This window comes from Labeo rohita, chromosome 10 (assembly GCF_022985175.1).
Source record: "Labeo rohita strain BAU-BD-2019 chromosome 10, IGBB_LRoh.1.0, whole genome shotgun sequence".
Taxonomy (NCBI): domain Eukaryota; kingdom Metazoa; phylum Chordata; class Actinopteri; order Cypriniformes; family Cyprinidae; genus Labeo; species Labeo rohita.
The window spans coordinates 11068598-11094964 of NC_066878.1; the positions used below are offsets into that span (position 1 = coordinate 11068598).

The 26367-nt window shown below is 36.2% G+C and overlaps 1 protein-coding gene across 2 annotated transcripts in view; it reads right to left on the reverse strand.

Annotated features, from left to right (window-relative positions):
* Window positions 1–23461, reverse strand: part of slc7a1a (solute carrier family 7 member 1a) — a 33853-nt gene extending 10392 nt beyond the window's left edge. For both annotated transcript variants that reach the window (XM_051121341.1, XM_051121340.1), the window contains exons 1-6: window positions 23296–23461; window positions 8163–8666; window positions 7923–8081; window positions 7520–7688; window positions 5114–5247; window positions 2154–2376 (exon numbers count right to left, since the gene is read on the reverse strand). In XM_051121341.1, the coding sequence (XP_050977298.1) occupies window positions 2154–2376; window positions 5114–5247; window positions 7520–7688; window positions 7923–8081; window positions 8163–8535 (1058 nt within the window). In that variant the 5' untranslated portion in view covers window positions 8536–8666; window positions 23296–23461. The remainder of the gene's footprint in view (window positions 1–2153; window positions 2377–5113; window positions 5248–7519; window positions 7689–7922; window positions 8082–8162; window positions 8667–23295) is intronic.
* Between the last annotated feature and the right edge of the window lie 2906 nt (window positions 23462–26367).

Sequence of the window (26367 nt, forward strand, 5' to 3'; positions counted from 1 at the left end):
GTTTTTGAGGAAAACATTTCTGCATTTTTCTCCATGTAATGGACTTTATTGGTGCCCCGATTTTGAACTTCCAAGATGTAGTTTAAATGCAGCTTCACAGGGCTCAAAATGATCTCAGCTGAGGAAAAAGGGTCTTATCTAGTGAAACTATCTGTCATTTTTTTTTGAAAAATAAAAATTTGTATACTTTTTTAAGCACACAAGCTTGTGTAGCACAGGCTCTGGGATGCGCGTCCACGATGCTACAAATTAGTGATGGGCATGGTGATGGATAACACGTAACATTTTAATTATATTTTGCTAAAATGAACGAAATGAACACTCGGTACAATGACTCGGTACCAAACTTCCCATCACTACTACGAATCACATCTAAGTTCATCGAAAAACTCCATCTTATTTTCTCCTACAACTGCAGAATCATCCAACATCGCTGTACCTTTATGTTTGTAAACAGTGTTTGACTTACTTGCACTTTCTTAGTCTTTGCGCGTTCGCTTTGTAAACACTGGGTCTGTAGTTCTGCCTACGTTCCGCGTAACCTTTCGACGTGATTCAATAATACATAGTGGCGTGAACGCACATCCCAGAGCCTGTGCTACACAAGCTTTTGTGCTATAAAGTATACACATTTTTATTTCCTAAAAAAAAAGACAGATCGTTTCGCTAGATAAGACCCTTTTTCCTCGGCTGGGATCGTTTAGAGCATTTTGAAGCTGCATTTAAACTACATTTTGGAAGTTCAAAATCGGGGCACCAATAAAGTCCATTACATGGAGAAAAATGCTGAATTTCATAATTTCTTTACGACTGAAGACAGAAAGACATGAACATCTTGAATGACAAGGGGTGAGTAAATTATTTGTGAATTGTTGTTCTGGAAGTGGACTTCTCCTTTAACTCATTACAATAAAATGAGTTAAAACGACATGTACTTTTAAGTTGATTTAACTTAAAATTTTAAGGCAGCTGCTAAACTTGAGTTTTTAAGTTGAAACTGGTGAAAACTTTTTACAGTGTACTCATGTAACACGTGAGGTTGAGTTAGAGCAAGATGAGCATTTGTTGTTAAGTAGTATATACATTTTTATTTGTGTAGAAAATGACCAACCATTTTGCTAGATGAGACCCTTTGATTCCTCGGCTGGGATCGTGTAGAGCCGTTTGAAGCTGCAGTGAAACTGCAGTTTGGACCTTTGATCCATTGGCTCCCACTGAAGTCCACTATATGGTCCTGGAATGTTTTCTCAAAAAATAATTTCTTTGCAACTGTAGAATGAAAGACATGAACATCTTGGATGACATGGTGGTAAGTAAATTATCAGGATTTTTTTTTTTGGAAGTTAACAAACCTTTTATGCTGATAGGTACTGTAGTTTAAGATATAAAATTACACACTTCACTTCTGAATGGATTCCAAAACAGTATTTAATACGTAAAATACTGCAATAACTGGAAACCACACACAAAAAAATGCCAATATATCTACTTCAACTCTGCAGCTACCAAGGTTATCATTAGTGACTCAGAAGTTAAACGGGTTGTTAGGAAGTTTGGATAGAACATGCAGAAGACACTTTCCATTGACAGATTACACAAAATTCATACTTCATAATACAAACATTTCTGAGCAACAACATCTGGTTCGTAAGCATGTAGGTCATTACTATTAGACAAATACTAGCTAACTTTTATGGACAGAAAAAATGTGGCATAGAGCCTTACTCCCACTCATGGCCTGGACTGAGTGTTGCATAACAGGATTCATAACTCAGCTCACCAAATTTCCCTTCATATTTTTAGCAAGGGGCCCATATGAGCTGCCTCAGATAAATATACACACACACACACACACACTATCACGAAATCCAGTCCCAGATTGCACTCTCTCAACCTCCCAAGGGTCGCACAAGTTCACTTAGTAAAATTTTGGGTTGGTCAACTTCCTAAACGCTGTGCTATCAAAATGACTGAGGTCTTTTAAACTGCAACCAGGCTTGCGGGTAATTACATCCATTCATTTCGAGGAACATGGGTAATTATTCATTTCAAGTACATTTTTGCGCTCGACCATGCAGGGGCGGGTTTACTCTAGACTGGGCCGTAGTGTGTGTTAAAACAATCCCTAGATTGCTGGATGGATCAGTGCTTACCTGGTGGACAGGGCGCAAAGGGAGCCTACCGCCACAGCGTACGTGGCTCCTTCCCAGCCGACGTACTTAAAGGCCACAGGGAGTGGGCTGTTCTTATCCAGCATGTAATATGGCATCATCATGGTGAGGGCGGCTGATACACCAAAGTACGCTACAAAACAGATAAGGAGGGAGGTGACGATGCCGATGGGAATGGCTCTCTGGGGGTTCTTCACCTCCTCACCTGTGATATGAAACAGGATAGTTTGTTTTTATTAAACAGAAATAGTAAAAGGTTGCTGGCAGGACTCAAACCTGTATTATCCATATAATGTCAATAGCTAATTGCTGTGCCACAGCATAAATAACACGGGCGAACCAAAGGAGACCATAAACAGATCTATGCCTAGACTATCAAATGACAGTTCTTAGACAGTTTTTTTTCCCCCAAGAGAACATTAATGTAACAAGACACCAGTTTATTTTCAGCTCTTTACATTATTGATATGTGGGCATTTAATTTTGGCCCGTCCTATCCCATGACACTGATCATTATTGTGTGAAATTGAAAACCAATGTCGGTTGTCTTTTAATTAGTGACTCTACGAATACTATGAATGTTTCCAAGTAAGATAAGTAAAATTAAATAAAATTAAATTAAATTAAATAAAATGTGACCCTGGACCACAAAAACAGTCATAAGTAGCACGGGTATATTTGTAGCAATAGCCAACAATACATTGTATGGGTCAAAATTATCGATTTTTCTTTTATGCCAAAAATCATTAGGATATTAAGTAAAGATCATGTTCCATGAAGATATTTTGTACATTTCTAACCGTAAATATATCAAAACTTATTTTTTGATTCATAATATGCATTGCTAAGAACTTCATTTGGACAACTTTAAAGGCAATTTCCTCAATATTTTGATTTTTTTGAACCCTCAGATTCCAGATTTTCAAATAGTTGGGTCATTTTATAATTAGGGGTACATTTAGAATTTGACAATGTGAAGAAAAAAGTTTTCCTGTTTCCCTGTTTCTATTTTGAGGGGGGGTCTTCTAGTGGGTAACTTAGTTGACAATGGTTTTTCGGACACAAATAAAACAAGTTATATCACAATAAATACTTATTTTTGAAGCGCACACCCAACAGTCTTGGTAACCTAATCTACCTGAAGGCAAAACTATGAAATTAATTTATATTTGAGGTAATTTTCATGCTTAAATGCAGAGTAGAATGGGTTTTACAAAATTAGACAGCTGAATACCAGGGTTGTATGTGATATGAACATCATTTCTGAACAAAAGATATGGCTTTCTCAACATATAGTAGTGTGATTGGGAAAAATATAATTGTGCACTAAAAAATTAAGCATCGGGGCTTTATATTGATAAAATATATTAAAAATATACTTGACAGATATGAGATGTACCCACAATTATAGAATGACCCAGTTATATCTCGGCCAAATATTGTCCAACAAACCATACATCAAGGTCCAGGGTCACAAAATAACATAAAATAACATAAAATAAAATAAAATAAAACAAAATAAAATAAAATAAAATAAAATAAAATAAAATAAAATAAAATAAAATAAAATAAAATAAAATAAAATTGTTTAAGAAAAAGTAATATTAAATAGATCTACAATAATAAAAAAAAATTGCAATTGCAAGGAATAAAATTGCTATTGCAAGCAATATAGTCACAATTACTTTTTTATCATCATCGTATTATTATTAAAATCTGAGACAGATTTACATAAAATACATTATATGAATATGCACAAAATCCAGATATTTATTTCAATTATATTCACGCTAAAAATTGACATGTTCAAAGATTTATACGAAATATTTTTCAGTGATTTTTTAAAGATATTAAAACGTTCATTCAGCAAGGATGCATTAAACTGATCAAAAGTGGTAGTAAAGACATTTATATTGTTACAAAAGATTCCTACTTCAAAAACACTGTTTTTTTTAACTTTCTAGTCATCAAAAAAATCCTCAAAAAATGTTTTTACAAAAATATAAACTGTTTTCAACACTGATGATAATAAGAAATGTTTCTTGAGCAGCAAATCAGCATATTTTAATATTTTCAGAAAAGTCATGTGACACAATAATTCTGAAAATTCTGCATCACTGTAATAAATTTCATTAAATTAAGAAAAAAAAAAAAACTATTTTATTTTTACTGTATTTTTGATCAAATAAATGACCGATAAGTACAAGACTTATAAAACTTTTGAACAGTATTGTACATTGTATGTACTTTCATTCAACTACAGTACATTTAATCTTCTCATTAAATGCACACTGCATGTGAAATCCGTCATTTCACAAAGACTTGGAGCAAGCAAATGACTCAGCTGCTGCAGTGAGTGGCAAGCATGTTCGCTTTTTGGCAAAAGTTGCTGTGGTTTGACCTTGTGCAGAGCACTACATAAAACAGAGGAGTAGTGTGTTCCTGCCAGCAGTGCCAGAGAGAGAGCACAGGAACATGGCTATATTACCATTCCTGACCAGCACGTTGATGAGGAGGGGTTACTGAATGTAAAACCACTACAGCTACAGAGAAGGAGACGAGTCCAGACAAACCCTGAAACACTCTAGCCAATCAAATGCAAGGGAATGTGGGGGAGTGAGCCGCCATAAAAGATGGGGGCCAGAGGCAAACCATAAGCAGAGATCCACTGAGAATATCCATGCAAGACGATTATAAACATAAAGGAAACTCTAAATAACTTTGACCAACGAGACATGAACGCAAGCCAGAATATGTAGGTAGCACAATAGCCTCACTGTCTAACACTTATTACAAGCATTTACACATACAAAACAGGCTTCTTGCGCAATTTACTCTCACTAACCTCACGTTTGTGAACATGCATCATATATATCAAGAGAAAACTGGTGCCTTGTAAAGATTAGAGATGTGATTTAAGAGTTTAGAGAGTCTTTAGTTACCTGTAGTTGCGATGCAGTCGAACCCAACAAAGGCATAAAAGCAGGTAGCCGCCCCTGATAAGACTCCTGTGAAGCCGAAAGGCATGAACCCGCCTTCACCCAGAATCTCTTCTGATGGCAGGGGCTGTGTGGAACTGCTCAGAAAAAACAATGTAGGCATTTTAAAAATGGTATTTGAATTTAAAGGGGAAGTGTGTCATTTTTGCCACACTAGTGGCACCTGAGATAACAGGAAAAATATAAAATACGGAAACATACAGTCGCCGACAGAGGTCAATCATTATTATTTTTCTCATGATAACACTTGAAATTTGACAAAGGAACAGTCGCTATAGACACAACCCATTCAAAACGAGTCAGTAAGGTTTCTTTTTTAAAATAAATATACTTTTATTCACCAAGGATGCATTAAATTGATCAAAAGTGACATTAAAGACGTTTATAATGTCACGAAATATTTCTATTTCAAATAAATGCTGTTCTTTCTGTAACACTTTAGAATAGGGAACACATATTCAAGATTTACTTCAAATTATCCCTCAGTAAACTGATAATTTGCTGCCTGTTAATAGTTAGGTTGTTGTTAAAGGATAGTTCACCCAAAAATTAGAAAAACGCCATCAGACGAATACAATCAGAGTTCTACTAAAGATGTCCTGGCTCTTCCAAGCTTTGTAATGGCAGTGAATGGGTGTTTAAATTTTCAAGTCCAATAAAGTGCATCCATCCATGATAAAAAGTGCTTCACATGGCTCTAGGGGGGTTAATAAATGCCTTCTGAAGCGAATCGTTGTGTTTGTGTGAGAAAAATATCCATATTTAAAACGTTATAAACCATAATCTCTATCTTCCGATAACTGTCATATACACGTTCACGAGAGAGTGGCGTTCCAGCGGATGACTTGGATGTAGGCGTAGCATAAGCTCCGGTGAGAATATGCTAGTCTCGCAAGAAGAAAGTTTTGTTCCCTTTGTTTAACAAAGGAAAACTAGTTTCCTCTTGGCTTATATCAAAATCTTCAGACGTTTGTCTTTAAAAGCCTTGTTTTTTTCACAATATTGTTCAGAATTGTTGTTTACCTTTAGGAAAAAACCCTCACAAAATAATTAACTTGAGAAAGTGGCAGTGGTAGTTTATACATTGTAAAAAGTATGATGTCAAATGACGACAGCCATATTGATATCGTCTATTGGTAAAATGTCACATTTTAATGATGATTTGATGATTTGTAGTTGGAAAAAAATAACACAAAAAAGAAAGAAAGACAGAAAAAAAGAAAGGAAAGAAAAGAAAAAATATAGCTGTAAGCAACAATGACGGGCCAAAGCTCCAGGGAACCGCCACCCTGGTGGCTTCAGAAAAACAGGGCACATGCATTTAAACCTCTGCTTGTTGAGTCACAGCAATGAAAGGGTTACTCTAGAACATCAAGAGTGTGAAACATGGCAACACAATTCAAGGTATCCAAAAACCATTCACAATTTAGCATCTTCAATATCTTTCCGACTTCCTGTAGGTTGTAGCTAATGACTGTAAATTAGAAAGTTGTTCAGCTTGATCAGAACAATATATGTATTTTTGTTCCATAAAAGAAAAGTCATATGCATTTGGAATGAGCAGATCTTGACTTTTTATTTTTCTTAAAATCTCAGGACTTCAAATGAAACGTTAGATTGAAGTCCCTGTTAATTCTCAATAAAGAACTTCAGTAGAACTCTAACATAAATAAAATGAATCTGGTTAATTGTGAATCTGGAAATGCTGTTTCTAAAATTGTTTAATCCTCCTCTTCCTCTGCTGAGATCTAAAGAGATTTAAGGTCTTTTATCTTCAGTTGATTTAATCTAAGGCTGTGGCTGAAGTTAGTTAGTTGTTGTGTTTCTGTCACATTTTTTTTTTTTCTGTTCTCTTCTTTCCTTCAGTGATTCTGCTTGTTAATGGGCTTATTAAGGCTGAAGTGACTCCATATTTAATATACACCGATTTCGTGACTTGGATAAGGTCCAGTTGTGGTTTATTTCTTTGCTCTTGGGCAACATGTGGCATTGCTATGGCCTGCGTTTGGCCCACATCTGGTAAACAGAAGTGGTCTGCCCAAGTCCCATCATTCCACGCAACCAGATCTGGGCCGACACTATGTTGCTATCTGGGTATGCGCTTGGTTTATATCGAAATCCTCTGACAAATCCTCGTTTTGTACTTCTAGTGTTTTATTTTGTTCTCTCCACTGCGCTTTCGCCACTTCTCACCAGAGCTTACGCTACACCTACATCCTACATCATCCGCTTGAAAAATCCAACTGACCCCAAACTTTTGAATAGTATGCAATTTTGTGACATACTTGCAATTATATACTTGATAACATATTCCAAGAAAAATATCCGAAATTCGTAAAAATGACTCACTTAAGGGTGGAATTGGTTTCGTTGAGAATCTCATCAGGGTCCAGGTGCCAGTTCTTCAGCGTACCTTTGACCAGTCCAGATACAACCATAAACAGCAGCACCAGGATGTTGATGCATGTGAACACTTTGTTGACCATGGCTGACTCCTTCACCCCGAAGGCCAACAGGCCTATAGCAAACAAAACGTAGTTCAAAACACTACGGAACAAAGTCAACACAAACGTCCACTAAATATTTACATTCAACAGCTTTCATTTTCAGAATGAATGAGTGTGTTTCACAATCACTGTTTTGAAATGCATATTTTAATTATTTACATAACATTGTATGACATTCTGGAATTCTCAGTTCTATATGGTCAGGCATGGCTTCCTATGTAATTAGTGCTTTGGCCATGCTTTACCTGTGAGAGTGAGGATGATGAATACGGAAAACATATCTGGGTACTCTGCCAGAATGCCTGGAGCATTCATGGACATGTACTGTCGACAAAAATGCTCAATATGTTTTCCAATCAGCTCATCAAATGTGGCACTCCATGCTCGGGCAACACTCGATGTACCTGAGGAGGTTTTACACAAGAAAGTAAGTCATACAGGTTTTGAACAACTTTCCCTTCAAGTTATTTTGTGTGCCGTCTCACCTATAACATATGAAAGTATAAGATTCCAGCCAGTTATAAAGGCCCATAGTTCCCCTACAGTCACATAGCTATACAGGTACGCTGAGCCCGTTTTTGGCACTCTCGCCCCAAACTCTGCATAACAGAGGCCTGCGAGCACTGAGGCCAGGGCAGCGATAAGGAACGACAGAACGATGGCCGGTCCGGCGTTTTCTCGGGCCACGGCTCCAGCGAGGACATACACCCCAGCTCCCAAGGTGCTGCCCACACCAAGAGCCACCAGGTCGAAGGTGTTCAGACATCGGGAGAGTCGCGATTCCTCCGAGTTGCAGTCAACAACCTTGACTCTCAGCAGTTGCTTCCCGAAACGCAGAAGCTTTTTCAAAACCATCATTGATTTGGTTTGACGACAGTTTCTTTTTGTGCTTCGTTTTATTAGAGTATCTTCTCTCACAATGATTCTGCTTCACCCACCAGCGCAGGGGATTCACAGTGCTCAGAATGTTGTTCAGAAGTGCTGTTTACCTTTAGGAAAAAATAAATAAATAAAAAGACACAAATTAATTAACCTGAGAAAGTGGCAGTGCTGATTTATACATTGTCAAATGTATGATGGCAAATGATGACAGCAATATTGCTATTTTCTATTGGTAAAATGTCACATTTTCATGATATTAATATCGTTCAAAGTAAAATAAACCAATCAATTACAGCCAGAAAGAAAGAAAGAAAGAAAGAAGCAATAGTGACGGGCCCAAGCCCCAGGGCACCGCCACCCAGGTGGTTTCAGAAAAACAGTGCACAGCGGGCACATACATTTAAATCTTACGTTGTTGAGTCACAGCAATGAAGGGGTTACTCTAGTCCCGGGGTTGCCAACTGGCGGACTCCGGTCCAAATGGCCAATGGATATCACACAAGCCACGTGAAAACTTCACGCAAAATGTAATATGCTGGTGAATGTATCACCAGAAAGTGAAAGTAAAAACTGATGGCCCTTTCAGCATCTGATGCTGCATTAACGGTGCATATTCTCTCTCGAGAGAGACGAATCTACTTCATATGCTGATATTAATTTACTCTCCTAATCTCTTGTGGCCTGAACAAAGTGGGGGAAAAATGAGAAGAAACGTATTTCGCGTTAGGTGTTTTTGAAAGTCAGTGCTTGAAATAAAGCTCTTAATTTTCATTGATGATTGCAGTGTTAATAAGGGTTTAATAAGAGTTAAGAAAGTCTTAATTATGATTTCAGGAGGTCTTAAATGTGGGGACTGAAAGACAAAAATTTGCGATGAATCTTCAAAAGGTTATCCAATACATTTCAAAATCAGCTGCTGTGCTGCTTTGTGTACTGCCATTCCGAAAGCGCCACCTGCTGGAAGAGAATGATCTTCCATTTTCAATCACCCCATACATCTGCTGTTGTCAAAGTCCAATGTGAAAATCAATCCATATTTTTAAGTTGCAAAAACACAGAGTTGTAAATGTAAACTGGTGGATCAATGAGAAGATAATGTGTTCTAAAAATGTACACAGTTAAGGCAGTACATATATTTATATGTTATTTAATTATTATAATACTTGACTGATAATAATTAAACTAATATAAGAACTCATACTATTGACTCTTAACGGCTGAAATGTGAAGTTTATCATTTAATAAAAGTTTTTTTTTTTTTTTTTTTTTTTTGTGAAACCTGCATCTGAACTGTAAATCATGCTTTTTACAATCATTTTCATTTTTAATTTTTATTTTGTGCAGGTCTTAAAAAAGGTCTTTAAAAGTCTAAAATTTAAGCTTAAATATCCTGAAGATGCCTTGGTCAATTGTTTTTATATATAATTGTCCGGACCTCAGCTGGTGAGGAGTGTTCATTACTGGACCTCAAGCCGTTTTAATTGAAGACCCCTGCTCTAGAACATCAAGAGTGTGAAACATGGCAACACCATTCAAGATATACAAAAACCGACCTGATTTCATGACGAAAACGTACCTCTGGGAACTTTTTTGAAAGACACATAATACACCCTGCCACGTAAGTTTTGTGACGTATTACATCTGAAATATCTTTGAGTGACACTTTTTTCCCCAGAACAGATGTTCTGGATTTTGTACGTGTCACTGCAGTTCTGACTTGAAATGTCCGTTAAGTGGTGCTATATAAGACTAACGCTCTGTGACGTTTTAAAATAACGTAGCATCTGCACTACACCTAAACCTACACAATAGTATGAACATAAGCGAATGTTTTCACCATAAGACCAGGTTGAGTATTTTCTATTGGTAAAATGTCATATTTTAATGATATTAATATAATTCAAAGTAAAATAAACGTATAAATTACAGCCAAATAATGAGCATTTGTAGTTTGAAAACAAAACAAAACATACACAAAAAAAGAAAGATTAAAATAAAAAAATATTGCTGTAAGTAATGATGACGGGCCCAAGCCCCAGGGCACCGCCACCCTGGTGGCTTCAGAAAAACAATGCACAATGGACGCATGCATTGAAACCCTTTGGTTGTTAAGTCACAGCCATGAAAGGGTTACTCTAGAAAATCAAGGGCCAGATTTACTAAATAAATCTGGCCCCAAGAGTGTACAACATGGCAACACCATTCAAAATATCCAAAAACCATTCACAATTTAGCATCTTCATTATCTTGCCAACATCATGTTGGTTGTAGCTAATGACTGTAAGTTAGAAAGTTGTCCAGCTTGATCAGAACAATATATGTATTCTTGTTCCATAAAAGAAAAGTCTCAAGAAAGCACACTTCACTTGCCACTACACTTTATTTCCAGAGAAACTGGGCATTTTCCAGATATTTTCCACCAGATATGAGCGTTTAAACACTGCAAACATTATGTCCTTTTTTAAAGCTCCAGGACACAAACCAGCACATTTGTGGTGAGAATAACAGCTGTCCAGTGATTTAAAAACCTAAAAACTTGCAGAACACTGACCTATATTCACTTAAACATCAAGCCAAACACTAAAAACAAACCCAGTACATGTCTGATGACACTGCAGGAGAACTCTACGCTGTATTTTAAAACGCAACCAAACCTCTTCAATGAAAAGAATATTGTGACTCCCAAAGGCCAAGTGTCAAAATGTGCTGTACTGTACGTACAAATGGGCGGCAGCTCTCCAGTCAATAAGTTCATACAGCTGTGCTGTCTCCAGTTTAAGTACTGCACACTTTTCCCAAGTGTTGAGTAACGTGGAGAGAAATCCATAAAATGTGACTGGTGGCAGAGCTAGAGAGGCCCACCAGGGGATAATCTATCACACTCACACAAACTGACATGTGTTACGTAACCGAGAATGGAACTTAATGGCAAAAATACATGCAATTGCAAAAGAACAACTAGGATCTGTGTTCGCAAGCTCTGCGAGAACAGCCTGTTCTGAAAAGTTAATTTATAAATGAATGCAAATGAATCTCTGTATGCATGAAGTAACCACCACACTACAAATTTCAAAGCAGTAAATCGGAACATTTTCTCACATAACAAAGAACAAAAAACTTTTGGGAGTAACTAACTACTTTTTTTTTCAGCTGCATGAAAGATGCTTTAAAAATAGTGCAGCTTTTTTCAGCAAATTTTTTCCCCAAGCTAATTTTGCCAATGTGTATTGACGCAATAAAGCGCTTTTTTTTTTTTTTAGATATGTTATTAGAATGATCCAATAAAAATCAATAACTCCTCTCTTATACCTAGCATGGGATGCATGATTCACTGTAGTGAAATGGTTCAAAAACTGCTCTGCTAGCTGGTTAACCAGCTGGTCAGTCAGCCTGAACCAGTAAAACAGACTGTCCCTAAACCAGTAAAATCTACCTGCCTGTTCAAGCGGGTAGTTATAATTAGAAAACCAGTTAACCCTTTAACTGTCACTCCCTATCTTAAATATAGACATAAAAATGCAAAGTTAAATTTGTATAATTCATTAACAAAAACATTTTGTAATATGACTTTGATGTACAATTTCCATGGTAATGCAATGTCTGATTTTAAAATGTTTTCAAAGGATAAATTTTGAGATTTTAAGTTTTCAGTTGATATATAAGAGTTATACTGCGTGACAGGTAAAAAGGCAACGAAGAAAGTCTTTTTGTGACAAAGGTCAGAACTCCTGTTATGATGTAGATTTTTGAGGTGCACTCTTATCATAAATTAACCTATTACATTTCCCACATAATTTGTAACACAAAAGAGTGGTAAAATATTTATCTTAGACCTTCCTAACGATATATAGTTTGTCATGATTAGATCAGGATTTATTTGTAAAATGGTGAAGTAAACTTAGGCGTCCCACAGAGGGGACGGTGACAGTTAAAGGGTTAAGACTGATTCAAGCTATTTTTAGCAGTGTTAATTAAGATTCTTTATTGTTTAGAAAAATTTATTACTCAGAGAATACTATTTATATATATATATATATATATATATATATAATATATATGCATGTACACATAGCTTGTAGTTACCAAATATAGACAGCCAGATTTTCTTTTAGCGCAGCTAATCACTTTTTCTTTAAATAGTAGCCTGACTAGTGTAACTTCTATCTTGAATGCCTCCGGTGTCCAAGTATGTTCCTTATCACAGTGTTTGTATCTATAAATTTATCTACTACGAATCATGACCCAGCTTTCTTTCTATGGAGCTCGCATCTAAACAGCAAAGGGGACACTTCCTGTCATGCCACGCTTAAATGGAAAGTTCCAAAGACGTTGAGGTGGCGACCTTTTCTTTCTCTCCCAGGGTGCTTCGGGGGCTATCGGATGTCTTGGATCTCAGAAACGTGGAAGCAGGTTAGCAGAGGCACTCGAGCGGTACTGCACTGTTGTCATTTAAATCACGCAAGCGTGGCATGAGGGCCTGACTGGAACAAACCTGTTGCTGAAACTGAAAACACAAACTTCAGCCAAATTTCCCTCATCTAAACAACGGAAGTTCATTAAAAGGAGATTAGCAGTGTGACCAAGTAAAGACAATCAGGGTTCAGGTTTAAAGCAGTGCATATGACAGGATCAGTAAAATGTGTGTCAATGTTTTGTTTTTTTTCTTAAACAAATGCACAATTATTTTCTAATCAGGCTTTAGCAACTAGCATGAGTATGCACTGCAAGAGAAGCCTCAGGTTGCAAACAGTTTATACATAAGCACAAATACATGTGTGTGTGTTTTTCAATTATATAAATGCATAACTAAATAAATACTATATATTTCTATAAAGATAAATATACAAATATGATAAAAATTTGATATGATAAATATTTAGGAGAAAGTGTTAAAATACATACTTAAGGTACTTGACTTAAAATAACAATTGAATTAATACAAATTTTATATTTTATATAATACTCATCCTATATAAAAATTTGCACAATTAATATAAGATCATTTAAATTAACTGTACAATTATTATGCATATAATATATAAATGCACTTTGGCTTAAGATTACGCTTGATAATTAGATACTTCATATCCACCATTCTCTTCTTTTAACAACGTCAGTGCAGTTAAATTTTTTTAATTATAAAATGTTACATTTTTAAACTTTAAATATTTAACAAAGATGCACACTTATTAATAACTTCTGACAAAGAAATCAATTCCTATATTTGGGTTTCTGTCCTGAGGTGAATCAATGTAACCCAAGCACAAGCCGTTCCTGAGAGTCTGCTGTCCAGCTGGAACTCACTCATATACCCCAGCATTCCCTGAGTGAACTGGTCTGAACTGCTCTACTGGTGTGACATCAGACATGTTGAAAGATTGGTCTCTATGCCATGCTGTAAGAACCACTGATTGACCACAAATGCTATGACATGGTATTTTGGAAGATATTTATAAGCAGTGGTTAAATGGTATTGCAATACATGGTAATGATTTTGAGATGTCTCAAGTAAAGACCAACATAACAACTGTAAACAATTTATGTTCTACATACTTCATTACACCACAAAACTAAGGTGTTTTACAAGCATCTCAAACGATTTTTAGAGTCCACATGGAGTCTGCATTTAAAGGAAAATTTCCCCAAAACTGAAAATTCTGTCATTAATGACTCACCTTCATGTTGTTCCAAACCCATAAGACTTTGTTCATCTTCGGGACATAAACTAAGAAGTTTTGATGAAACCCAAGAGCCTTCTGACCCTGCACAGACAGCAACGCAACTACCACGTTCAAGGCCCAGAAAGGTAGTAAGGACATTGTTAAAATAGTCCATAGCCGTTTTTCCACCGAAATTACCTGGAACAATTTGTCCCAGGAACTTTTTTCCCCCAGACCTGTTGCTGTCTGCGTTTCCATTGCGATTAGGCAAATCGTCCGGTGACGTAGGTCTGTGCGTGTTTCTCTGTACCAAGCACGCAAATTTCAGACTTGCGTCCTCGGTAGTTCTAACGCTATCTCACAACCAATTTGTATGTATCTTGGGGGGTGGCTAATTCATCACTACCCATCACTGAAATCGTACAAATTCGTATGATTTCAGTGATGGGTAGGTTTAGGGGCGGGGTTAGGTGTAGGGCATTCGTACAAATTCATATGTATTGTGCTCATTTTAGCTCAAATCGTATGAATTTGTACGAGTGAGGTCGTACGAATTAGCCACCTCATAAAATATGTACGAGCTCCTGTGAGATCGGGATGGTAGTTCGGACTTCGCAAGTCCGACTCAGGAGAATGAATTCCTGGGGACAGGATGATGCAAGCCCGGTAATTCTGCAAACAGCAGCGTATTTGATAACGTCACTCAGCTCGCCTTGGCTACTGCAATTTTCCTCACTGTATTTACAATAAAGAAATGTAGTTCAGGGAACGTATACATACATTACAACCCAGATATCACATGTACGTCTGCAAGATGTCCGTTAAAGATCTCTTGATCTGGAAAGCATCTGCTGTGTACAAACGTCTGGCAGACATCTGTAAGATGTCAGTTTTACATACGTTCTAAATCATAAACATCTTAAAGACATCTAATAAACGTCTTTTTGACATCTGATAGGAAACCAATAGACTTACTGCAGATGAGCAAACTATGTAAAAAATACATCTTGCAGCTAGTCATCCAGACTAGTAGTGATGCACCTGTATGCATGTTCCATACGGATTACATAATCTGAGAATATTTTTGTATTTGAATTGGTTAATTTAAAAGTAGACGTTTCATTCTCTATAGATATATTTTGCATGGCTGTGAGGCAAGTATACACAGAGTTTCAAAGAGGCATGCTCAAGTTCACCGAGACCGAGACAGCAGAATACGAATCCTGCTTGCTTTAATTATTTTACAAAAGCGCAACGTTTTGTTGTTGTTGTAAGTAATTGTACTTGCTACTACATACATCATACATCAGATGAAAAGCCATATTTAAGTTTGGTGAGTGATAGGTGAGCCTTTGGATGTCCTGCCTGATGTACAGACCAGCGTGACTTCGGCACTTCCTATGTTTTTTTTTTTTTCGACTATTGAAACTTCGGTCGACAAAGCCTTTTCTCGTCGACTATTAAGGGGCAGCCCTAGTCCTTACTGCCTTTCTGGTCCTTGAACGTGGTAGTTGCGTTGCTGTCTATGCAGGGTCAGAAAACTCGAGGATTTCATCAAAAATATTTTAACGTCATGAGGGTGATTAATTAATGACAGAATTTTCTTTTCTGGGTGAACTATTACTTAAACCAAAAAAAGGAAGTGAATTAGTAAACCTTGGGAACAAATTCTTGGGCCAGATTTACTATCAGCTGCAAAACTGCATCAAATTTCTGTGTTTGCAGGCCATTCGCGTGTAAATGCACGCAACAAAAAGTGTAAATCTTTCTTTAAAAAATCTGATCAAACTAAAGACTCTTCGGAGATATAAATGTTGCAATACTACTCTGTAGGTACTTAAGATTAACATGAGATTGACCAAAACTGTGTGTTAAGTCGAAAGACGTGTGTTTGCAGCACTTGGTCTGCAGAAAACAGAATGGAAAAATCACATCTAAATAAATCCTGGTAGCTTCATCTGGTAACAGGGTTGTGTAAGGTTAACGGTGCCATCATTTGACATTCCAGGTCAGTCAGGATCAGCGAGGTGACCATACACATGCACATGCAATTTATCTGACTAAATTAAGCAGGTGGGTTGAGCTGGGGTGTGTTGCCTGGGCACCAATCAGTGGGCGACTTTTTGTTATGGTGTTCAACGTGCAGTGGAGTGCTGTAAAATTTTGCCCTTGGGATGTTTGTGGCTTTTTATTTTGCTTTTAACCACAACATTACTTCAATAAACTCCAATCAGTGTGAGAACTGTAAAATCTTGGAATGGATTACTGCATTATCTTAAACTAGACATAGTTCTCCTCCGCTAGCATCAATATGGGCTTGAGCACTGACGTAACAAACGTTTAGTGTATCAAAACCACAACAAGTCCCTTCTAGAAACATCATGATAGGAAAAAGGGTCAAGGGCATAGTGTCTACCCAGAAAGAAAACGAACTCATGCTTTGTTGATGTGTTTTTGCCAACGTCTATCCAATCATATGAGAATGTTTAGAGTGGGCACAATGTACCTGGCAGCATCCGACTACCCTTAGCCTAGAAACTTGTGACTGTGATTTTATTTTGGAATGTATGTGACAAACATTCTTCAGTTTTTGGCAGGAATGTCTAAAAACTCATTTAGAAGGTGCTTGCGGCCAGCCGACAGTCTGACAAAACTCCCTCTGTCTGACCTCTCTAAGAAAACGAAAACAAGTTTGGTTATGAACAAATCCGCAAGCATGTCAAGATACCACAAGATGCTTTCACTCGAATAACCTGATATTATAAGAAAACATGCTTTTTAAATAGACGCACGTAGGCTTGCGGTTTCATCATGACCAGGAAGTACATCTAAACGTCTTAAGCCTCAGTTGTTTACACTGGCAACATGAAGTTTTACTCAACGGTTTAAAACAATTAAATCAGTGTGTCAATCTCCAGATAAAGAACCATGATTGTTTCAAAAGGACAATACACATGAGACAGGAGGTTAACCAAGGTGGACAGTGTCTCAGCTTTCTGACATTAGGAGCCAAGCCAGTTCTCCAGCCGTGACGCTGCCATTGACCTTCCCACAAACACTAAAAAGATGCCCAAAAGGCTTAATCATAGATTGAAGAGGACAGACAACAATTATTAAATGCAACGCAATGTAATAAAATGTTACTTTTGCCCTAATAACCACTGCATAAAAACAAGTACAATTACAGTCCTTTTAACATCATTGTTGTCAAAATTTCACTTATTCAGCTTTGTTTATTTTTCAGTCTCGCACTAACGATTAGCTATGTTAACAATTCTTAATTTAACATTGATAAAAAGTACATTGTTTATGGAAATAAATAAATGTTACATTTAAAAGAATAATTCACTCAGAAATGAAAATCCTGTCATGTCGTTCCAAACCCGTCACTCCTGCGCCAGCAGCACCACATACATACGTTGGGGTACTCTTGTGAACTCGCAAAAAGAGAAGAAATTGTTGTATAAAGTCTTTAATTTAGTTTTCTTTGCATACAAAAAGTATTCTCGTAGCTTCATAGCACTAAGGTTGAACTACTGATGTCACATTGACTATTTTAACTATAGGGTCGCCCTCGACTAAAGATTTTTCTGATCGACTAATAGTCGTTTATTTTAAGCGATTAGTCGACTAAACGCACGTTAATATTAAAGGGGTAATGAACTGAGAAACCAAAATTGCCTTGATCTTTTGACATATAAAAGATCATTGTACTATAAAAACATCCTGTAGGTCTTAGAACTCAAAACTTTGTTGTTAATCTAAAAACTGCTAAATATTGAAGGCAGTCTGCCAAAATGACAGCGTTCATATTTATGATGTAATGGGTAGATTAATCGCCGCCTCCGTAGAAGTTTAGCTCCGCCCACTGATTCACGCATAACGTTTACCAGAGAGGCGAACGCAGGTCAGTGTTGCCAAGTTCCGTGCTTTTCCCGCTGAAATGGGCTACTTTAACACTGTTGCTTTGAGTTGTTTTTCATGTCCGTGGGTTGAAGCGTCCCCAATAACGTGATGTGTAGCTCCTGAAATGCGAATTTTACCAGGGCAAACCCTGCCAAAAAATGTGTATTTTACCCCCCCCCAGAAAGCCATTTTTACCAGGGGACCCCCTCCAAAATGCAACTAGTTTTAGGCTAGTATTGAGTAGCAATTGAGTGAGTTTTGTAGTGAAAACCTGGCAACCCTGATGCAGGTCTACACAGAAACCTGTTGGCTCTGAAAACAGCAGGATGCTCTGCAGTGGAAAAATAACTGAGGTTACGTCAGTAATCGGAGCAACATAATTTGAAGCAGGATTTTCAAAAAGAAACTAAAAGAATGTTGTGCCGCCTATATTGGATGCCACAATGATGTGTAACAAAAAGTGTGAGTAATTGTTTTCATTAAATGGTCACTATTGCTTACAGATTATTTGATATGTACCAAGTTATTTAATTATGTGTTTTAAACCTAAATCCCAGCAGCGTCCATCTATGAGGAATGAATGTACGCTGTTAGCCAATCATAGCATTCATGATCCCTTTAATAAACCATGTAATTCATAATAATGAGCCTTTAATGGCCTATAGCCTATTAGCAGCTAAAAGAGAAGTACAGAAATTTAGTATTCAGATAATGTACTCACCCCTTTGTCATCCAAGATGTTGATGTCTTTTACGTTTTTTAAAGGAAAATATTTCAGGATTTTTCTCCATATAGTGCCCTCGAGTTTGAACTTCCAAAATGCAGTTTAAATGCAGCTTCAAAGGGCTCTAAATGATCCCAGCTGAGGAAGAAAGGTCTTATCTAGTGAAATGATTGGTTATCAGTGTAAGTTACTTTTAAAAGTAATGCATTACAATTTTGCGTTACTCCCTGAAAAAGTAACTAATTACATTACTTATTACCTTTTTATGGAAAGTAATGTGTTACGTTACTTTTGCGTTACTTTTAAAATCTGGCCAGGGCTTCCTTCTTTTGTTTTTAATATAAAACAATTCTACTGTAAAAGCCCTTTTACACCAAAAGTGAAATGAATTCACCTCAGGCTGAAAGAAAAGTTCATTTATGCAGAGATCACTCTTCAGCTATAAAAAAATTAAGCACAAATTTTAGTTTATCTAAAGTAATTTTTGCTTATTAGTATGGCTGAATTGTATCATCGAAGGTCAGCAGCAAAGACACTGGTTAATAAAATGGGAATAAATACATAAAGGATATTTGTTTTATTTAACATATTTAATTATTGCAGGGTTGCATGATATTCACAGTTTGCATTTCACTGTTTTTAATTGATTTTGAGGAATACTGAATTTGTTTTTTGTGAGTGAGACGAATTAATGCATGTTCACATTTAGTCTAGAATACAGTAACATCATATTTACTCCCAATTTCCTGATGGGAAACTTGTCAATCAATAAATGGGGAAAAAAAGTAACTGGTGTTACTTATTTGAAGTAGTAACTCAGATATTTTCTTAGAAATTCAAAAGTAATGGGTTACTTTACTAGTTACTTGAAAAAAGTAATATTATTACGTAACTCGCGTTACTTATAATGCGTTACCCCCAACACTGTTGATTATTTAAAAAAAAAAAAAAAAAAAAAAAAAGACAATTTATATACTTTTCAACCTCAAATGCTTGTCTTGTCTAACTCTGCGTGAACTCTATGTATTCTGGTTCATGACAGTTAGGGTATGTCAAAAAACCCCCATCTCATTTTCTCCTCCAACTTCAAAATCATCCTACATTGCCGTTTTACCTTTTTTGTAAAGGGTGTTTGATCTTATTTGCATGTTCACTTTGCAAACACTGGGTCGGTACTTCTACAGCGATGTAGGGCGATTTTGAAGTTGAGGGAGAAAATGTTTGACATACACTAACTGTCTCGAGTTCAGGCAGACCTAGACAAGACAGCATTTGAGGTTAAAAAGTATAAAAATTGTGATTTTTTATATAAACTGTATATAAATTGTAAGAAAATAAACCGATCGTGACTTTCTGTGAATTTTTTTTTTTTTTTTACTCACTTCTCTTCTCAACTATCAGGGGCAGCCCTAGTAGTAGCCCTTACTAGTCCTAGGCCTTGAACGTGGCAGTTGCGTTGATATCTGTGCAGGGTCAGAAAGCTCTCGGATTTCATCAAAAATATCTTAATTTGTGTTCTGAAGACGAACAAAGGTCTTACAGGTTTGGAACGACATGAGGGTGAGTAATTAATAACAGAATTTTCATTTTTGGGTGAACTATGTATTAAAATAATTTGTTTAGTAATTTAAATACCACCAAGTCAATCAATAAAAAAAAAATTCTGTTGAATACCTAAATCATCAGACTGTGCATTTTGAATGAATGCACACATTGCTGATGACTGGGGCGTCAAAAATGAAAGGCACACAATTGTGCAACACCCAAAAGCAAACTACTACAACTGATATAGACGAAGAGTGCTTGATTGTCTGTCAGCCCAACCTGACAGAAATTCAGAAATAAGGTATGTTATCCATTCCTGGTCCCTCCTCAGCATTAATAGCAATGTCTGAACACCTTAATGCAGTTTTTGCAATGTTTAACATATACACATTTATTTACATAATTGCAATATTTGTGGCTAGATAATTTCTTGCCGTTTAGACACTGCAATTGCGTCAAAGGTGGCCTCCGAGAATTTTAATCCATTTCAGATGAATGCCTTTCATGCAGATTTATCAGTCTGACATCAACACTGACATAAAGGTTGACAATCTAATGGTTAGTTTATAACCATTTCTTATGCATTTTAATGCTTCTAATGGATCTAAAAGTTACACACGCCTGCTGACAGACACCCAAACTGACTGATGGGGAGCTAACGAGAGACCCGCTATTTGAAAACAAGCTCTTGACATAAAAATTATACAGATAAACAGTGCTTTAATGTGTCCAAACATCTGCATGAGCAGCTACAACTTAATTTCTCATAGTCATGACACAATTTTTGGTATTTAGACATTGCAATTGCTGCAAAATAATGCCTCACAGGATTATAATCCACTCATTTGTGATCAGATGAATGTGTTTTACCCAGATTTATCAGTCTGACATGGCATCTAATGGTTAGTTATAAGCATTCCTTATGCATTTTAATGCTTCTACACTCTGATTGGCTGATAGAGGGTTAATTAGATTCATTTTTAATTACATGTCTGGGACTAGACCTGCAACCTTTATGACAGCAGCCTAGGTTTTAAACCACTAGGCCACTACACAGAGACACGTCGAGGCTTGTTTTTAGCATGTCTCACATGTGAGGTGTCAGGTAACATGTTATGCGTTGTGGGGGGGTGTAGATGGATGCATATGACCCAATTATGAGAAATGTACAAATCAATTAGTTTACACAACACAGAAGACCTGCAGGATGATTCTGTGAGGTCACAAGTCACATGACGTACATATTTAAAACACTTCTACTTCCTACTATAGCTCATGGGTTTTTATTATGAGTCAGTAAATCTCATAAATATATTTTTTTTTTTTTGAAAGACAAATAAATGTAGAATTATAGGTGTTATGAACTTAACATCACACACACACACACACACACACACACAAAAAGCTTTTACAGGACCGCCGTACTATTATATGGGGCCAACAATGAGTCTGATATTCGTTAACAGACACACACCCTCATGCGTAATTTTTTTTAGTGTAGTATCTCTATCTATAGCATCAAATAAATAAGTGTAAATGGTCAAAGATCATAGCTGTCATGTATGATGCCCTTGACTGATCTACAGTATGTAATATGGAAACAGCCATCCTATAGTTATCCAAAAACATTTCACGATGAATAATTCCTCTGACCTACAAGCAGCTATCAGAGGATTTACTGAAGTCTGGAGGGGCATTAAAGAGCTCTTTGTTGGAGAAAGCATCTGGTTTGAAGAAGGAGCATTACAAATGACTCAAGATGTAGTAAATAAAGACCCCCTACTGGCCTCATTCAACCGAAAACGTTTCCTAGTGGCAGGGTGTTTGAATTGTTTACATATAAATACAACTCATGGTATGGCATGCGTTAGTGAGTGTTGATGGTACAAGATGTTCCGTACTCGCAATGAGGCAAACAGTTTATAAACATTAATAATATAATAAATTAAGCAGTAATTTAAAACTACAATATATTTTCAGCAATGCAAAAATGTATATGCACTCATACTCTTAATCTTCACCAACTGAACAAAATCTGAAACTTAAAAAAAAAAAAAAAAACAACAAACACTTTCATTCTGACAGTAATAAATACATATAGACAAGCTTCTGCAGCTCTTAAGGCAGGAGGTGACGCACCTCTCTCTTTTAGATCAGTTTTCTATTACTAGAAGAAGAGTCTCCAGCTTATAAATAGAAAAAGATTTAACTGCAGACCATTGAAAAGCATTTCATTATTAAACCGTAGCCGAATGCGGAGTATAACAAAAAAAATATTTTCTAATGTACTCAGTTCTAATTTATTAAAGAGAGTTGCTTACTTTTATTGCTCATCACATTTAATTTCACATAGTCTATTTTGTTACTTTGTTACATTTTTTACATTTTTGTGTGTTGTTGCTACGATTTATTAAAAGTAAATAAAAACTGACAGGAGAAAAAAAAAAAAAAAAAAAAAAAGAAATCTGCAGCGACAAAATAATAAAATACCATTAAACGCGCATAACGCATACTGAACGCGCTCGACGCGACCAGAACGCTTTCACTTAACGAAGCTGCAGACGAGCGTCTCGCTCCAAACCACAGGTTTTAGCAGCGGCAGTTTTCATAAACCTAAAAACATTTTAATGTCTGCAGCTACCCCTCTTTTTCCCCTGCAGGACAGACCACATTACAAGGCGGGAGACCCCGTGCGCCCCGTCCCACGTTTTCCTGCCTCGTCTAACGGAGCGCTGCAGTGAAGTAAACCCACCATGTGCTGCCCATCGGCGCGAGTTTCAGATTGTTTGATTTATAACCATTGAGTAATAATCAAATACATTTTGACAACTGATGTACATTTTTGGAAAAAGCCAGAGGTATGAAAGCAACTGGGTTAATTGTACCAGATGTTGGTCTTACCTTGCAGCTGGTCTCAGAGCAGACCAAACGGGATCCAGTGATACTTCTTGTGTTGCAGGAAAACTTCCCTCAGATTTTGTGCGTCCTCCAGCTCAGGCGTCTCTGTGGTTATGTGGGCTGAGTCTCCTGACAGGTGGTGTAAGTGTGTGTGGGGTCATTTAGGATGTGTAAGGTACATGGATCAAGTTACATTGCGGTTTTGTACATGCTCCTCCCGATGTGTACCATTCGCTGGAAAGAAACCGGCATTTAAAGAGTCAAATGTATGATTGCATTTCAAAGCAATAAAAAGAAAGTTTGCAGATCAAATGCAATTAAGGTAATAATTTACGGAAGGAGGAAGTTATAGCCTACAATAAAACCTTGAACCAAAAATTCTTTCATCTAGATACACATATAAAATAAAAACCACACCTAATATGGTTGGGCGTAGAAATTGATAGGCTAATATTTGTTGGGGAAATGACGGACAAGCGATTGCCTATGATAAACAATCTAGACTAAATCAGGTACATTTTCCATAAACACTCAATGATCGTTTCAAAAGTAGAATTCCATCAAAATTAGAAATTCTGGAAAATATAAATAATTACGCATATATTTCCACATAAGAATATAATAATGCTTTGGTAAACCAACTATGACAAAGTGAAACAAATAAAATACAAATTCATAATTATGAGATAATAAAAGACAATTTTGACCAAATTTCAGACTAAATTATGCACTGTAAAAAATAAAAAACAATTTGTTGAGTCAGCTTAAAATAATTTGTTACCCCGCTGCCTTAAAATTTTAAGCTCAGTCAACTAAAATAAGTTTAGTCAACTTGAAATGTTAAGTTGTACTAAGTAACAACTTAGATATTTGTGTTTGCTAAACTGGGTAAGTAACCCATCTGCCTTAAAGTTTTAAGTTGATTCAACTCAAATATCTAAGTTGTTACTTAGTATAATTTAACATTTCAAGTTGAATAAACTTTTTTGGAGTTGACTGAACTTAAAATTTTAAGGCAGCCAGGTTACAAATTATTTTAAGTTGACTCCACAAATTGTTTTTTACAGTGTGATTATGATAAAAGTCATAATTTTGAGACCATTTTCAGGCTAAAAGCCCTATTCGGACAGGACTAGTTCTCCAGGGGGTCACTAGAAATATATAGTGCATTACAATATTGTGTTACTCCCTAAAAAAAAAGTAATTATGTTACATCATGTAAAGTAATGGGTTACGTTATTTTTGTTACACTTTTAAAATCTGGCCAGGGCTTGCTTGTTTGTTTTTAATATAGAAAGTTCTATTTTTGGCAAATGTAAAAGCCCTTTCACACCGAAAGAGAAATGAATACACCTCAGGCAAAGTAAAGGAAAAGTAAATTCACGTCTGTAGAACGCAGGAGAATAAAAGTTCAACACTCTTTAGCAATTAAAAAAAAATTAAGCACAAATATTAGTTTATATAAAGTAATTTGTTCTTCAGTGTTGGGGAAAGTTACTTTTGCATTACAATATTGCATTACACCCTAAAAAAAATAACTAATTGCGTTATTGGTTACTTTTTATGGAAAGTAATGCGTTACGTTACTTTTGCGTTACTTTTAAAATCTGGCCAGGGCTTGCTTGATTGTTTTAATATAAAAAGTTAGGCAAATGTAAAAGCTCTTTCATACTAAAATAAGTGAAATGTAAAAAGTAAGTTCACATCTGTAAAGTAGAACGCAAATGGAGGAAGTTCAAACACTTTTCAGCAATAATAATAATAAAAAAAAAACATACATAAAGCACAAATGTTTATTTAAAGTAATTTTTACTTGTTTGTATGGTTGAATTAGATCATGGATGGTCAGCAACAAATACATTTGTTAATAAAACAGGATTAAATAAAGAATATGTGTGTTATTTAACATATATAATTCTGCATTTGCACTGTTTTTATTTTTTTTAACTTTACTACTTTTAACGCTACTTGTAAAGCTTTACCCCCAACACTACTTTTACTTAAACGTGGTTTTACTGCAGAAAGGTCATCACCAATTAACCATGGTTTTGCTATACTAAACATAACCATGGCATCTGAAGTAAAACTTTAAGTATACTAATATTAATAAATCAGGATATAAGGTGATAAGAATTAAAACTCAAACAATAAGGCACTCTTAAAAATAAAGGTGCTTTAAAAGGTTCTTCACCGCTAGAGCCATTTTTGGTTCCACAAAGAACTATTCAGTCAAACGTTCTTTAACCATCTCCTTCTTACCTTTTTATAATCTGAAGTGAAACAGAAAGGTTCTTCATGGAACCATTTAAACAAAAAAAGGTTTGTCTATTGCATCACAAAGCATCTTTATATTTAAGAGTTTCAACTTTACAATTATAATTGACCAGTTTTTTAATCTTATCTGGCAGAAATTGGCATCCAGATGCATGTGATTTACAATGAACCAGGAAATCAAAGGGAAAAAATGCTTCAGGACCACAGAGGGTGTCGCTAGCAGGTTTGAAATCAAGACCACACCACACTATACCAGACAAGACAAGTTTAGACTCTCACCTCTTAGTGTGCCAAATTGTTTTATAGGCTGCTACAGACTCCCAGCCAGAAACAATAAGAGCCTCCACATCTTCGGTGGCCCTAACACTCATGAAAAACCACTGGGGGAGAAGACAAATGCATGTAACAACAAACAGATACATGTTCATAAAAACCAAAAACTAACATCCTGCAGTGCTCTCTGGCTTGAGTTTAAACAAATACCTCTATAGAATCAGTATATACCACTTTCTACTTCAGGCTAAAGCACAGCCTGAAGAAACTGTTGACATAACTATGAAGTGTGTTAAATGCAAACTGTTAACTGCATGTAAAAACAGTGGTATCTTAAAATCTTTACATTCTTATGCACTGACTAGTGTAATTACAATGGAAGCCTGTTTCCGCTACAAGGGTAAAAACTTGTGAGATATTAATTAATAATTACAAGAAAGGAAATCAAACAGCAACTGAGATGAGTAAAATCACAACTACTCCTCACTTGTAACTCAGTTGTATATAAAGGAAGGAATTTATCCTGAA